The following is a 16,155-nucleotide window of genomic DNA, read 5'->3' on the forward strand; positions in this document are numbered from 1 at the left end:
TGAAGGAAACTCTGTTTTGCAGCTTGGTGGGTCTGGGAAGATTTTGGGAATTCATATCTTTAAAGGTATCGGGTTAGGGTTGCAATCAAATTTTGGGTTACATTTAGGTAAAGGATCAGGGTGAGGTAAAGCGTTGGATCAAGTCAAGAAACTAAAAAGTGTGAGGAATTGTAAGCAATTAAAGCAATTTTTGCCAGCCAAGTTTCCTACATACAGGCATTTTGTTCTTTCTCTGGTCTCTTTGTACAAAGTTATATTAAGGATAGCACAAAATAGCCAATGTGTTGTTCTCCATACAGGCAAAGGTACAAAAAAGGAGATACCTGGAATTTTTTACTAACTCTACTGTAGAAAATACAATCAATCAACTAGTCTATCAAATTTACAGGACACAGAAGCTGGCCAGTTCTATGTGTAGGTTCTTCATCCTCTGAAGCCAATAATATCCAGCTTCTAACCTTACGGTTTGCAAAAAGGAAAATGACATTTACTCATGCTTGTACATATAATTAACAACCTACTGGCTTCTGGCAATATGTCGAGGTTCCCCTTGAACCTACCCAAACTACACGACATGTTAAAGCCTGTCTGTACTAGTTTGGCCAGGGGGGATTAGACCACCCAGCGTAGTCACTGACAGGTAGTTATCTCATCAACTCAGCTCTCAATTAACAAAAGAACAAGAGGATCATGGGGGAACAACGGGCACCGCTTAGACAGTGTTTTCTATATAGAGGGAGCAAGTAGCTACCAGTAGGACAGTGTGGCTTTAAATGAACAATCAGTCAACCAATTGAACTTACAAGACACAGAAGCTGGCTAGTTCTAAGTTCTTCATCCTCAGTAGTATCTGGCCTCTAAGCATGTAGTAATGCTGCTGATCGGGTCTGAGGTGGATGGCTCGGGTGAAGTCTTTCAGGGCATTCTTCAACTGAGGGGAAACAAAAGGAATTATGAAATAAAGCAAACATCCAATCACAATCTCTTTGGGTATGAAACATTCTTTTCAATAAAACTTAATGAGCGATCTTTCCATATTACATTTCTGTAGAATGTAACATGCAACCAGACACACTTCCGAATTCTCTTTGTGTCAGAGGCAATAGACTTCATTCAATTTTTCCTTTAAAATATACCCAAGGGTACCATACAACTCTTTAAAAAAAAAATGATACAGAATACCTACATTAAAAATAATAATCATAATTAGGATTCATCTATGCATGGGATTAATTTATCTTGGTCCCTGTATGCAAAGCATTAATATATCGCATGAACAGGGGGGTGTGTCACAAAGATCCTAAGTCAAACTTAACTCTAATTTGGACTTAACAATTATGGAAAGCTGTTAGCATCTGAGAAAATATTTTGTAAAAGCTATTTCAGAAGGCATAAAATGTTGATCGAAATCATTCATATTTTCTATTATCATGGGAGATTTCATGTTCTTGATGTGGAATTTATGAAAAGTGTAAAATACTTGAATTTTTGCTTTTGAATATATTTTAAAATAAGGCTACAAATGGCCCTCTATAATATTTAAGTCCAACTTAGAGTTAAATTCCACTTAGAATCTTTGTGAAACACCCCCAGGTGTATTATATTACCTCATGGATCTTATGATAGGCTTCCCCTCTGCATACGATTGCTCTCACATAGGTCGGGTCAACTTTGATAGCATTGGTGAATTTCTGAATGGCCCTAAAAAGGAGAAAAGAAACATTCATTCATATACACGTAGAAGGACACCTACCATACATTAAATAACAAATCTTGGTTAACTTTCTTGAGGAATTTGTCTTTTGAAAAAAAATTTTTTTTAAATGAACAAGCAGATCAGATTGACATGTACAGCAGATTTGAAGACCCAAGCTCCCCCGCAATTGCCTTCTGGTCAATTATTAACTCTAGTCTTCTACCAAATTCAACCCTGGACTAAAAACATTACTTGCTCTTGTCCCCATAACCCTATACCTCACCTAAAATCAAATTTCAATCCCAGCTCTCATCTTAACCCTTTAACTAACCAAAACCTAAAGAAAATAATGGTGACTCGAATAAAAATAAAAATTTTAATCAAATTTGAATGGCTTCTTATTACAGTGAAACCTGTATAAAAAGACCACCCAAAGGAGACAAGAAAAGCAGTCTTTAATTGAAGGTTACTTTAATATAAGAGTCAATGTAAATATGTATTCAAGAAAGACAAAAAATGTGGTCTTTATAGACAGGTGGTCTTTCTATACAGGTGATACTTGCTAAAGCAGGTTTGACTGTGCATAGAAATTGAAAGCTGTGTGAGGTGTGTTTACACAAAAATAAAAAGTCAGATACAGTCAAATCTGGTTTAGCAACCAACTGTCTACAAAGACAACATTTTCTGTTTCCCTTGAAAATGGTTTCTCATTGATACATGTACTAAAGGAACCTGTACACAAAAAACACTTGTCTGTAAAGACCACTTTTTTGTCTCCCTTCGGTGGTCTTTATAGACAGGTTTCATTGTATAAGCAGGAGGATATAACGATCGAGGCACGAATTCCTGACATACTTGTGGTAGTTATCGAGCTTGGTCATGTAGATGAGACCCAGATTGACATGAGCAGCTGCGACGGTCCTGTCGAGCTTGAGGACATTGTCAAAGTCTGTGATGGCATCCTCGTGCCGTCCCATGGCCATGTAGAGGATACCCCGATGGAAGAATGCCATCCCGTTGCTATGGCCATCGTCAAGGAGGATGGACACGCTCAGATCCTGCGGTAGTGGTGGAAGCCAATCAAGAGATTAGGGGGGTGTTTCACAAAACTTGTCATCAGTGACAAATGACAGTTTTTGTTATAAGTTACTGAAATCCTTGCTTCTGATTGGTCATCAGCAGATTTGTCTCTGATTTTTGTCATTTGTCATTGGAAACAGGCTTTGTGAAACGGGCCTCAGATAGGTTTCATACAAAAATGATGGATTCATTCTATTCAAAAGGGCCATTGACATGATCAAACTGATTATTGTGCAATCAGAACCACTTATTCCACAAATTAATGATTATACCTGACATTGTGTTCACTTAAAAAATCCTATAATCGCAAGGGAGTGATAGCCAATGTATATACTTCCAAGAACACTGGTTTTGTTGGCACAAAATGCAGGAACAAAACTTTTTAAAAAGAAGAGATAAACGGGGGCAAAAAAGTGAGTGAGAGAGAGAAAGAGAGACAGGGGGAATGATCAACAGCTAGATTGCATGAAAGGCACACAGAGTTAGACATATAAAGACAGATACAGAAAGAGATTCACAAATTTTTTTTCCATACCTGCAATGCCTGTTTAGGATGAGCCTTCCTGAGCAGACATCCTCTGTGGTAGAAGGCCACACTGCTGTTAGGATCAAGGTGTATAGCTGCCGAGAGATCAGCCACGGCTTCGGGGTACATGCCCTGCTTGGCAAAGGCACGTCCCCTGTAGGTGTGGCCTAGCGCATTGTTAGGCTCCTGCACCAGCAATTCTGAGAAATCCTTGATGGCTGCCATCCAATTCCTAGCGGGAAATCAAATCCAGTGCGTAAATGGATGAGACAGGGATCAAGTCATGTTTATTCATTTCACACCAAAATAATAAAATAATGAACATTCCTAGGTAGGTAGAAATATATGATTTATTGTGGTAAATTATTTTAATCAGAACTGATTTTATTATTTACTATATAAATCTATGTATCTACCTCTTACTATTGATTGATAATTTATTTCAAATGATTTTATTTCCCATGCGAAACATAATGCAATGAATAAGTATATTAACAAAAATTTACAATGAAACAACAAATATAATTATAGTAATAGCACAAGAAAAGAGGAACTATCTAGAAACAGTAATAAGCGGGATATTCAAGAGATTTTGGGCGGAAACACGCTTTAAAGACCCTGCTTTTAATGCTGAGTGTTTCAATGATTACTTTGTAAATATAGGACCTAATCATTCATGTGGTCTAGGACTGTAAATCAATTGGTCGAATCCCACCTCAGCACTATATAATGTCCTTTGGCAAGACATTAATCTTCATTTGCCACACGTGGCCCAGGTAAAGGTAAATGGATACCTGGCAGGAATTATTTCCTTGAAATGCTTGAGCGCTTATTATGGCATCATGCTCAAGCCGCTGGGATAGTAATTGTGGAGCACCAGGAGAGTCCGAAGTCTGACAGACATGAGCGGTATAGAAAGACCCTCTATCACTTTTACTATTATCATAAGTGCTAGACATACTGTTAAACTAGAAAATATCAATGAGAATTGACAGCACAGTAAGCTATATGCGTACACTAAAGTTCTGTCCCTAACAAAGTTGCAATCTTGCATCAAAACACAAGTCAATGCTTAATCAGGAACTTTTCTTAATTTAAAAATGCAATGGTAGAAAAAGCAATTACATTTCCAACTGCCATCTTTCTCACCAAGTGAAACCTTCAGAGCTTGTTTTACAATACAACATAATAATAATAATAATAGCTAGTTCTTATATAGCGCTTTTCAGGACCGAAGGCCCTCTCAAAGCGCTTTACAGATATATTATTACCCCGGTCATCGGATTCAGCCTTACCCGCACACAATGTATGCACATTCTTCACTCCCTGGGGAGCATTCCAGCCAGGCATCATTTTTACAAGCGCACACTTGCTAATCTAAGCACATTTGAACATAGAATATCATGTACAAGCTACACAACAGTGACATACTTGTTCATATCAAACTGGTAGAGTCCTCGTTTCATGATTGCCTTGGTCATGTTTGGCATGAGACGTGTTGCTTCTCTGTAGTCTTCTAGGGCAAGCAGCATCTCACCTCTCTGTAATCACAAGCAATCCATACAGTGTCAAGTCAAGTCAATAAAACAAATATATAAACAAATATTTTTAAAAAAAATTTTAAAAAAATAAAAAAAATCGCATTTCAACTGATTCATTGTCATCGTGCTTGCAAGCTAGAGGAGCATGACCCACAACACTAAAAAAGTCATGCAATCTTTAATATAAGCTTAGAAAAAGCAACTGAATCTCTCTGTACTAACAATTGACAACAAATATTATCAATGAAGCTATCAATACCCTTCGCACCGAGGGCCTTTTACAACATGCATCTATGAAAGCATAAAACTACGAGATCTACCATGTCATACAGGTCATTTTTGTGTGAATCCCATGACATCATTATTGTCAAAGATGGCTGAAGATTCATACCAACTCTCAGGTATGTACAATTGACATGACAGACATTACATGTAACTCAAAACAGTATCTTTATACCATACAAATTTATTCCTAATACAATATCAGGCCTCGAATTACATCAAATTTGGGTCAAGGCCACTTTTTTGAGAGGGCACAAATCCACTGAAAGGGGCACAAATCTATCCTAAGGGGCACTAAGGCCAACGTGGAAAGTGCGCGTAAAATCACCTCACGCCGTTGTTTTCAAGGTGGGGGGGGGGGGGGGGCCACTTTTTTTTTTGTCCCAAAAGAAAATCCCAACGACTCAGCCAGCCGCTGAATAAGCGGGGGGGGGGGGGGGGGGGGGGGGGGTAAGAGGACACTTTTTTTGTTTTTTGGTCTCGAAATTTGAAAATTTGACATTTTGTTCCCTTTGGGGTGGGGGGGGGGGGTGAGGTCACCTTTTTTAGATCAGCCATTGGCATAATTTTTTTTTGTGTGTGTGTTTCATTTAAAAAAAAAAGGGGGAGGGGGGGGTTTAACCCACCAAACCCCCCCCCCCTGCGTACGTGCCTGCTCGTCTGAATACAGTTCCCCTCCCTCCGCGCAAAGCGCGGAAGCTTTTACGTTTCATTAAATCATTAGAGAAAGAAGAGGATTCGTTGTACCGTTTTTTACTCTTAGTCCTCGTCTAAATTCATCCCTCCCCCGCAAAGCTCGGAAGCTTTTACGTTTCATTAAATCATTAGAGAAAGAAGACGATTCGTTGTCCCGTTTTTTACTCTTAATCCTCGTCTAAATTCATCCCCCCCCCCTCCCCGCAAAGCTCGGAAGCTTTTACGTTTCATTAAATCATTAGAGAAGGAAGACGATTCGTTGTACCGTTCTCGACTCTTAATCCTTGTCTGAATTTCAAAAATGTTTTTTGTCTGCTCCTTTTTCTTCATACGTCCTCTTCCTTTTCTCTCCTCTCTTTTTTTGGCTTTTTTTTTGGGGGGGGGCGCCCCCACTGCCCCCCCCCCCCGGCTACGTGCCTGCGGTCAAATGAACATCTTTTGATACCTTGTTCGCCCCCGGAAACTCATGGGTTGAAGGCAAATTACGGTGAGATAAGCATTCAGGGGCCCGCCTCAGGGCCCCTGGTGGAGTCGAGGGTGCGGAAACCCCTGAATTTCAGGGGTTTCAGGCATTTGATTACGGTCAGATGAACATATTTTTATACCTTATTTGTGACACTGGCAGGATACTGATTGGCGTGAGGTCCAGCGGGCGGAGCCCCCAGAAGCCCATGGGTTTAAAGCATTACATTACCGTCAGATTAGCATCCAGTGGGGTCCAGGGGGCAGAGCCCCCGGAAGCTCAGGGGTTTAAGCATTTGATTACGGTCAGATGAACATGTTTTTATACTTTATTTGTGACACTGGCAGGACACTGATTGGCGTGAGGTCCAGCGGGCGGAGCCCCCAGAAGATCAAGGGTTTTAGGCACTAAATTGCAGTCAGATGAGTATCAAGAGGCCTGCCAAAGGGCCCACGGAAGCTCAGGGGTTTTAGGCGTTTAATTACGATCAGATGAGCAATTTTTGATACCTTATTTTGTTGAGAAACTGGTAGTTAACTATTTTTTCTTTCTTGCTCTCTTTCTTTCTATTTCTCTTTAAAATGCTTTTCAAAAAAAAATTGGGGGGGGGGGAGCTGGAGGGGGGGGGGGGAGTTTCCCCTTTGACGTTTCATTGAATTATTAGAGAAAGAAGATGATTCGTTGTATCGTTCTTGACTCTTTATCCTTTTCTGAATTCCAAGGGAAGCGCGGAAGCTTAGACGTTTTTAATAAATTATTAGCGAAAGAAGACGATTCGTCTCGATCTCGACTACCGGTATTATCCTTTTCTGAACTCAATTCACACCCCTCCCGCGCGATGGGGGGAAGCTATGACGTTTTAATTAAAACGTATGGGAAAGAAGACGATTCTTTGTACCATTATCTCGACTCTTAATCCTTTTCTGATTTAATTCCAGACCCTCCTCCCGAGAAAAATCCAAGTTTTTCACTGATTAAAAACTGTGAAAACGCACCAAAAAAGGTCACAACGCGAAGTAAAGATGTTGAACCAAAGATCGGTAAACAAAACTTCCCGATATTGATTGGTTCAAATAAAAAGGATGGATTGAAAAACTAAGCCTGAGTCATTACGGTTTTTGTGCCAAACGTTTCAGTCATTTGGATGAAGACATTCTTTCATATCTCCGTATTGGCAATTGAGTCCCGCCAATTAATTTAGGAGTTCCATAGTGGAAATTAAGTCTCGCCAATAATTATTGTTTTAGATCTCCGTAGGGGCAACAAAGTCTTGCCGATTATCATTGTTTTAGATCTCCGTAGGGGCAACAAAGCCTTGCTGATAATTATTGTTTTTAGAGCTCCGTAGGGGCAACAAAACCTTCCAGTAATAATTGTTTTTAGAGCTCCGGAGGGGCAACAAAACCTTGCCGACTATTATTGTTTTTAGAGCTCCGGAGGGGCAACAAAACCTTCCGGTAATTATTGTTTTTAGAGCTCCGGAGGGGCAACAAAACCTTGCCGACTATTATTGTTTTTAGAGCTCCGTAGGGGCAACAAAACATTCCGGTAATTATTGTTTTTAGAGCTCCGTAGGGGCAACAAAACCTTGCCGACTATTATTGTTTTTAGAGCTCCGGAGGGGCAACAAAACCTTGCCGACTATTATTGTTTTTAGAGCTCCGTAGGGGCAACAAAACCTTCCGGTAATTATTGTTTTTAGAGCTCCGGAGGGGCAACAAAACCTTGCCGACTATTATTGTTTTTAGAGCTCCGGAGGTGCAACAAAACCTTGCCGACTTTTATTGTTTTTAGAGCTCCGGAGGGGCAACAAAACCTTCCGGTAATTGTTGTTTTTAAAGCTCCGGAGGCGGCAACAAAACCTTGCCGACTATTATTGTTTTTAGAGCTCCGTAGGGGCAACCAAACCCTTCCGGTAATTATTGTTTTTAGAAACAAAACCTTGCCGATAAATATTGTCTTTAGAGCTCAGGAGGGGCAACAAAACCTTGCCGACTATTGTTGTTTTTAGAGCTCCGGAGGGGCAACAAAACCTTCCGGTAATTATTGTTTTTAGAGCTCCGGAGGGGCAACAAAACCTTGCCGACTATAATTGTTTTTGGAGCTCCGTAGGGGCAACAAAACCTTCCGGTAATTAGTGTTTTTAGAGCTCCGGAGGGGCAACAAAACCTTGCCGATAAATATTGTTTTTAGAGCTCCGGAGGGGCAACAAAACCTTGCCGACTATTATTGTTTTTAGAGCTCCGGAGGGGCAACAAAACCTTGCCGATTAATATTGTTTTTAGAGCTCCGTAGGGGCAACAAAACCTTCCGGTAATTATTGTTTTTAGAGCCTCGGAAGGGCAACAAAACCTTGCCGATAAATATTGTTTTTAGAGCTCCGGAGGGGCAACAAAACCTTGCCGACTATCATTGTTTTTAGAGCTCTGGGGGGCAACAAAACCTTCCGGTAATTATTGTTTTTAGAGCTCGGAGGGGCAACAAAACCTTCTGGTAATTATTGTTTTTAGAGCTCCGGAGGGGCAACAAAACCTTCCGATAATTGTTTTTAGAGCCTCGGAGGGGCAACAAAACCTTCCGGTAATTATTGTTTTTAGAGCCTCGGAAGGGCAACAAAACCTTGCCGATAAATATTGTTTTTAGAGCTCCGGAGGGGCAACAAAACCTTGCCGACTATTATTGTTTTTAGAGCTCCGTAGGGGCAACAAAACATTCCGGTAATTATTGTTTTTAGAGCTCCGGAGGGGCAACAAACCCTTGCCGACTATAATTGTTTTTAGAGCTCCGTAGGGGCAACAAAACCTTCCGGTAATTATTGTTTTTAGAGCTCCGGAGGGGCAACAAAACCTTCCGATAATTATTGTTTTTAGAGCATCGGAGGGGCAACAAAACCTTGCCGACTATCATTGTTTTTAGAGCTCCGGAGGGGCTACAAAACCTTCCGGTAATTATTGTTTTTAGAGCTCCGGAGGGGCAACAAAACCTTCCGATATTTATTGTTTTTAGAGCTCCGGAGGTGCAACAAAACCTTGCCGACTTTTATTGTTTTTAGAGCTCCGGAGGGGCAACAAAACCTTCCGGTAATTATTGTTTTTAGAGCCTCGGAGGGGCAACAAAACCTTGCCGACTTATCATTGTTTTTCGAGCTCCGGAGGGGCAACAAAACCTTCCGATAATTATTGTTTTTAGAGCTCCGGAGGGGCAACAAAACCTTCCGATAATTATTGTTTTTAGAGCCTCGGAGGGGCAACAAAACCTTGCCGACTTATCATTGTTTTTAGAGCTCCGGAGGGGCAACAAAACCTTCCGGTAATTATTGTTTTTAGAGCTCCGGAGGGGCAACAAAACCTTCCCATAATTATAGTTTTTAGAGCCTCGGAGGGGCAACAAAACCTTGCCGACTATCATTGTTTTTAGAGCCCCGGAGGGGCAACAAAACCTTCCGGTAATTATTGTTTTTAGAGCTCGGAGGGGCAACAAAACCTTCCGGTAATTATTGTTTTTAGAGCTCCGGAGGGGCAACAAAACCTTCCGATAATTGTTTTTAGAGCCTCGGAGGGGCAACAAAACCTTGCCGACTATCATTGTTTTTAGAGCTCCGGAGGGGCAACAAAACCTTCCGGGAATTATTGTTTTTAGAGCTCCGGAGGGGCAACAAAACCTTGCCGATAAATATTGTTTTTAGAGCTCCGGAGGGGCAACAAAACCTTGCCGATTATTATTGTTTTTAGAGCTCCGGAGGGGCAACAAAACCTTGCCGACTATCATTGTTTTTAGAGCTCCGGAGGGGAAACAAAACCTTGCCGACTATCATTGTTTTTAGAGCTCCGGAGGGGCAACAAAACCTTGCCGACTATCATTGTTTTTAGAGCTCCGGAGAGGCAACAAAACCTTGCCGACTATCATTGTTATTAGAGCTCCGTATGGGCAACAAATCCTTTTTGAACATTACAAGTCGGGTTGGCTGACGATGACTATAATGTCGGCAAAACTTTTGTGGATTAAAATATTGTGGCCGTAAACGGTTCGATTTTGAAAAGGGCATTCCGGCCAGTGAGAGGGGCATGGCGGCAAATTGCCGATTGCCGGTGGGTAATTCGAGCCCTGCAATATCAATGAAAACTGCTATGAATCATGGGATGGATAGAGAGAGACCATGTTCTTTGACTTAGTTTTGGTCAGTAATATCATTATTCAATTCAGAATATACAATCAAACCTGTCTATATAGCGACCACCCAAAGGAAACACAAAAAGTGGCCTTAGTAGACAGGTGGTCATTGTAGACAGGTTCCTTTAGTACATGCTTCAATGAGAAACCATTTTCAAGGGAAACAACAAATGTGGCCTTTGTAGATAGATGGTCTTTGTAGACAGGTGGTCACTAAAGCAGGGTTGACTTTATAACTCACTGCTTCATAGAGCTCGGCCCGTTTGAAGAATGCCTCATGGTCCTGTGGATCCAGCTTGACCGTCTGTGTGAAGTTCATGATGGCCATGGTCAGGTCACCCATACTCGTGAAAATCTGAGCTCTGGAATCAAAGAAAGAAAGAAAACACAATGGTAATCTGGAATTCAGGGCCCCGTCTTACAAAGAGTTGATATTAATCGCAACTTATTTGCAATTGATTTCAATCGTAACTATGTACATAAAGAGATAGGAGACTGCACACTTGCGATTGATTGGAGGACTTGCGATTGATTTGGATCAATCATAACTCTTTGTAAGAAGCGGGCCCTGGTTGTAAATTGAGCCAGAATTTCTGAACGAGTGCTTAATAAAGTATGCCCCCTCACACTATCAGAGATCAGCTCAGAAAAACCTTTTGAAATGTCCAGTTGTTCAGACCAAGTTTTATGGGGAGCGGTCATTTACTTGGGCACCTGGGACATATCGTCGCCGTTTTCACGAACCGGCACAAGCCACCGAAATCCCTTCAAAATGTAGTTTTTATTTTTTTTGCATTTTTAGCATAAGTTATCAACAATCTTTCATCTCACCAAATTTCAGCATCCAAAACGCTTTAGTTTTTGAGATATCCATGGTTACACAAATGACAAAAACGACACACGAGCCAAAAAGCACAATTCATATTTTCACGAACCGGCACGCGCCGTTATAAGTCAATGGGCTGTGCCGGTTCGTGAAAATATCTTTGCGCTTACAAGACCTAGACGACGCGACACAGGCGGTTGTGCCGGTTCGTGAAAATAAAATACGCGCTAAGACAGCGCGAGCGCTTTTGTCTTGCGCGTAAAGTTACATAGGAAAAACGACACAGTGGCTTGTGCCGGTTCGTGAAAATATTTTTGCTACGTAAACAGCAAAATAATATTTTCACGAACCGGCACGAGAGTCCAAAGCTTCGTAATATTAATAGTAATTGTCATTATGCTTAACAAATGGAATGTATAGAAAATACAGGATATTTTCCTTTCATTGATATGTATTTTGTGATATAAAATTTGACATAAGGCATGTTTCTGGCGAATTCAAAACGGGCTAAACGTAAAACGCGTTTTTCTCAGAATGTACTTATTTCGTTGCGCGTTGGGCTGTGCCGGTTCGTGAAAACGGCGACGATATGGGACCCAAAATCTAGGCCTGAACACCCACCTCCCCTTTTTCTCATGCATACAGACCATAATAATCTAAATCAGGAGAGCACACACACAAAATTTATTGTGGAGCTCTGTTTAAAGGCCCACTGCAATACTTATAAATACTTGCGCCCTCTATATAGCAAACAATGCCTAATCAGTGTTGGTCCCCCATGATCCTCTTTTATCTTATGTTAAGTGAGAGCTGATTTGATGAGATAACCACCTGTCAGTAACCTTGCAGGGTGGTCTAATCCCTCCTGGCCACACTAGTGCAGAGGGGCTTTAATGTTTTGCTTTTGATGACAATTAGTGAGATCACCATGCCTACCTAGATCTGTACACTCCTACATGTTCCTTACCTAGATCTGTACGCTCCTACGTGTTCTTTGTTGATCTTGAGGATAGAGTTGAGGTCTTCCAGGGCCTTGGTGGGTTTCTCCTTGAGCAGGTACAGGAGATGACGATTCCAGTAGGCATCCAGGAGAAGGGGTTCCAAGGCGATGGCCCGGTTCAGGTCGTCCCATGCTTGCTTCAGTTTACCAAGCTGGAGGTCAACAAGGGACAGTAAACAATGACAGTTTTTTTCTTCTATTTTTATTTTTATTTTAAAGGCCCACTGTACTACTTGTAGCTAGTTACTCCCTCTATATCTAAAACAATGCCTAATCAGTGACCATGATCCTCTTTTTCTTATGTTAATTGAGAGCTGAGTAGATGAGATAGCCACCTGTCAGTTACCTTCCTGGGTGGTCTAATCCCTCCTAGCCAAACTAGTCCAGATGGGCTTTAAATAATTATAATACTCTTATATGATCCATATCATGTTCTATTTCATATGTTAGCATTATCTCTTCCTTTCAGGAAATGCTCTTGAGCTTTTGTTCCATCACTACAATCAATTTTTTTTTAAATGATACAAAAGAAAGAGATTAATACAGACAAAGTGGGGTACAAAGGAAAAGGAGAGATAAAGACAAAGAGGTAGAAGGGTGAAAAGGGAGAATAAGAGGGAGAGAACGAGACCAGGAGGGCAAGAAATTGAAATAGAACAGAGAGAGAGAGAGAGTGAGAGTGAGAGTGAGAGAGGGAAACCAAGAGAAAGATATAAACTACCACATGAAGAAAGAAACTCATTAAAGTATACACTCCGATTGACGCAATTTCTTGATTCTTACCTTGCGATAGATAACTCCACGACGAGTCAAGTCAAATGGTGAAGGCTTAGGATCATTGTCTAACTTTTCTGTCATGTATAGTGCCTCTGTGTACAGCTCCTGTTGCATATAATAAAAGAAAAAAACAAGAATGACTTCATTGATTCATTATGGTAAAATACACAAGTCTAACACTTTAACATTGTATTAGATCATAACTACATTAAACAATGAATATACCAGGCTTAATACAAGGAAGATATGCATTTCATAAATATGACAATGAAATGAAGTGTTAAAATACAATAGCGGCGAACACACAAACATCATTACAGACACACAAAAAGTCAGGGACAGGTATACTTAAAAAGAGAAAGGAACCGCCCCCCCTTCCCCCGATAGACAGGAAATGAGGTAGGCAGAATGACAGATAGATAGAAACAGACAAGGGTAAGAAGGAAAAAAGGATGAAAGAGATTGAATGACTGAATTGAGAGATATAGACAGACAAATAGAGACATGGCAATACAGAGAGAAAAACAAATACACAAATGGCCAGGCAGAGAATGGAATGCAACAGACAAAGAAAGATGGACACAGACAACTAGAATGTAACAAGATTTCAACAGAACTACAGGAGAGTGTTTCACAAAGATCTTAAATCAAACTTAACTCTAAGTTGGACCTCAATATTATGGAGAGTCAGTTGTAGCCTTAAAATAAATGTATTAAAAAGTGAAAATGTAAGTATTTTAGACTTTTCACAAATTCCACATCAAGAACATGAAATCTCCTTGATAATAGAAAATAAGAATGATTTGAATCAACATTTTTTGCCTTTTAAAATAATTTTTACACAATATTTTCATAGATGCTAACGGCTTTCCATAATGGTAAGTCTAACTTAGAGATAAGTGAAACGGGTCCCTGGTTTACCTCCATGAGCTGCCCTTCCTCCTCTGTCTCTGCAGTGATGCTCAGGTCTTCAAGATGAACGGACATGGCTGTACTCAGAGCAGACATCCCACTGCAGGTAGATCAATGCAAAATAATAATAATAATAATATTGGGTTCTTGTATAGCGCTCATGTCTGTCAGACTTGACACTCCTGGCGCTCCCAATCATTACCCTGGCTTTAGCACGGCTGCCATCACGGCGCTCTAGCATTTGAAGGAATTGATTCCTGCCAGGAACCCATTTACATCACCATTTATAGCACACTGTATCTACATGTATGCTAACAACTAAATCATCTAAGATATTCTGGCTCCCACGCTGATATACAACATGTTTTAATATGCAAAGTATAAGCTTGACATATACTTCTGTGAGGAGAAATTACAAGTTGCAGTATCGACTGTCTAAATGAACATAAAAGTGATTTGTGAGATGATTACTATGTGCACCCATTTAGAATCCAAGTCCAACCCTGCATGTGCACAGGGTTGTTATACATTTTTGCTATATTATATCCTGCATCAAAAATGTATTCGTTTTTGATTGGTTGAGAGCTTGTCACGTGACCAGAAACATTTCAACTATTTTAAGGTTGCTCTGAAAAAGTACTATTTGGGAGTTGATATCCTAGCCCTTGCATATTTCTTTAAATAACTTTACAAAGAATAAAATTAAAGTCAATAAACATCAATTAACAATAAATTTGGTGTATTCCAAACTAAAGCAACTTACCCCTTGGCGAGCGTAGCTGCACTGGTCACTGATTGTTGAGCAGCGCCCTCTATCAGACTCCCGGCTTCACTGTCGTCTTCACTGGGTGGGTAGACCTCATCAAACCATTCGTCCCAAAGGTCTCTCACCCACTCACGTACCTTGATTGCTTTCCTGTCATCGTAATGAAAACACACTTGTATATCAAGGGTTCAGTAACACAAAGACTTAACTCCACCCAACACCCTATGGAAGTTAATGGCTAGTGAAACATAGACTTAACTCCTTAAGGCCAAAGTGCTCAGTGACAAATAACCACTTTTTCTCAAAATGGCCAAAATGGAGTTACGTCTTTGCGTCACTGACCCCTGGATATGGTGCCTTTTTATTTACAAGCAAAGTATCAAAACAATTTTAAATCGAATCATTCCCTGATTAATTTCCACACAAACGAGTTCACTGTCTCTTCTCTGTGGGAGCATTACATCCTTAAACTTCAGAATTAGTCAATTTAAGCCTGATGCCACTTTTAACCTTTGAAATAAATGTTTATTTTTCTAAGCACCTAATATGAGTGCACAGTTATGTTAACAAGAAAAATAAATTCACAGAGAGAGAGAGAGAGATAGGGGAAACAAGAGGAGAAACTCACCTGACAAACTTTGACCTAAGGAAGTCTTCAAAATCCATGACATCTGGTACACTTTTCCTCCTCGGATGACGAACTCTCCTGGAAATGTAAGATAGACAAAGAGAGTATTGTTATGTTCTCCTGACCAGCTCCACAAGTATAAATCATGTATAAGAGATTATTAGTAATCTTATTGTAACTGGCCACCGCTCCCCCCCCCCCCCCCCCCCCCCCCCCCTCCCCCTTTCTATCCCATTGATACTATGGTGAAAATATGAAATGAATGAATGGAGAAAGAAAGAGAGAGGTAGGGGAGGGAGAGAGCCAGAGAGGAGAAAGATACAGAAAGAATGAAAGTTACATATAGAGAGAGAAGGGAAACTGAGAGACAAAGGCAGAGAGAGAGAGAGAGAGAGAGAGAGCAAGAGACAGAGAGGAATAGATACAAACATAATGAGAGAGAGAGAGAGAGAGAGAGAGAGAGAGAGAGAAGGAGGAAGGGGGTGGAAAGGGCAAGTTGGATGCAAAGAGTGCAATGACAGTGAAATACACAAGAACTATGAGAGGATTAAAGTAATGAAGAATTCTACTCACTTTGAAACTCTGACCACTGGATCAACAGGAACAGTAATCTTTGGTAAACTCAATGACCTGAAGAAAGAAAGAAAGAAGAACCAGGTTATACCCTTTCACTAATAATAATAATAATGACTTGTTTATTTTGAAATGTAAATGAATGTAAATGGCTACTGCGTGGAACAAAGGTCATACACAAATTCACTTTTAATAGCTCTGTATTATAAGAAACAGAAA

The 16,155-nt window shown here is 40.5% G+C and overlaps 1 protein-coding gene across 2 annotated transcripts in view; it reads right to left on the reverse strand.

Annotated features, from left to right (window-relative positions):
• LOC115918034 overlaps positions 1 to 16,155 on the reverse strand; it is a 44,833-nt gene that overhangs the window by 11,845 nt on the left and 16,833 nt on the right. For both annotated transcript variants that reach the window (XM_030980438.1, XM_030980437.1), the window contains 12 exons: positions 15,937 to 15,993; positions 15,364 to 15,441; positions 14,733 to 14,885; positions 13,979 to 14,069; positions 13,064 to 13,162; positions 12,248 to 12,432; positions 10,696 to 10,816; positions 4,734 to 4,843; positions 3,312 to 3,534; positions 2,552 to 2,754; positions 1,608 to 1,701; positions 804 to 931 (listed from right to left, as the gene is read on the reverse strand). In XM_030980438.1, coding sequence (XP_030836298.1) covers positions 804 to 931; positions 1,608 to 1,701; positions 2,552 to 2,754; positions 3,312 to 3,534; positions 4,734 to 4,843; positions 10,696 to 10,816; positions 12,248 to 12,432; positions 13,064 to 13,162; positions 13,979 to 14,069; positions 14,733 to 14,885; positions 15,364 to 15,441; positions 15,937 to 15,993 — 1,542 coding nt within the window. The remainder of the gene's footprint in view (positions 1 to 803; positions 932 to 1,607; positions 1,702 to 2,551; positions 2,755 to 3,311; positions 3,535 to 4,733; positions 4,844 to 10,695; positions 10,817 to 12,247; positions 12,433 to 13,063; positions 13,163 to 13,978; positions 14,070 to 14,732; positions 14,886 to 15,363; positions 15,442 to 15,936; positions 15,994 to 16,155) is intronic.

Source organism: Strongylocentrotus purpuratus, unplaced genomic scaffold (assembly GCF_000002235.5).
Source record: "Strongylocentrotus purpuratus isolate Spur 01 unplaced genomic scaffold, Spur_5.0 spur5_scaffold_11, whole genome shotgun sequence".
In the NCBI taxonomy this organism is placed as follows: domain Eukaryota; kingdom Metazoa; phylum Echinodermata; class Echinoidea; order Camarodonta; family Strongylocentrotidae; genus Strongylocentrotus; species Strongylocentrotus purpuratus.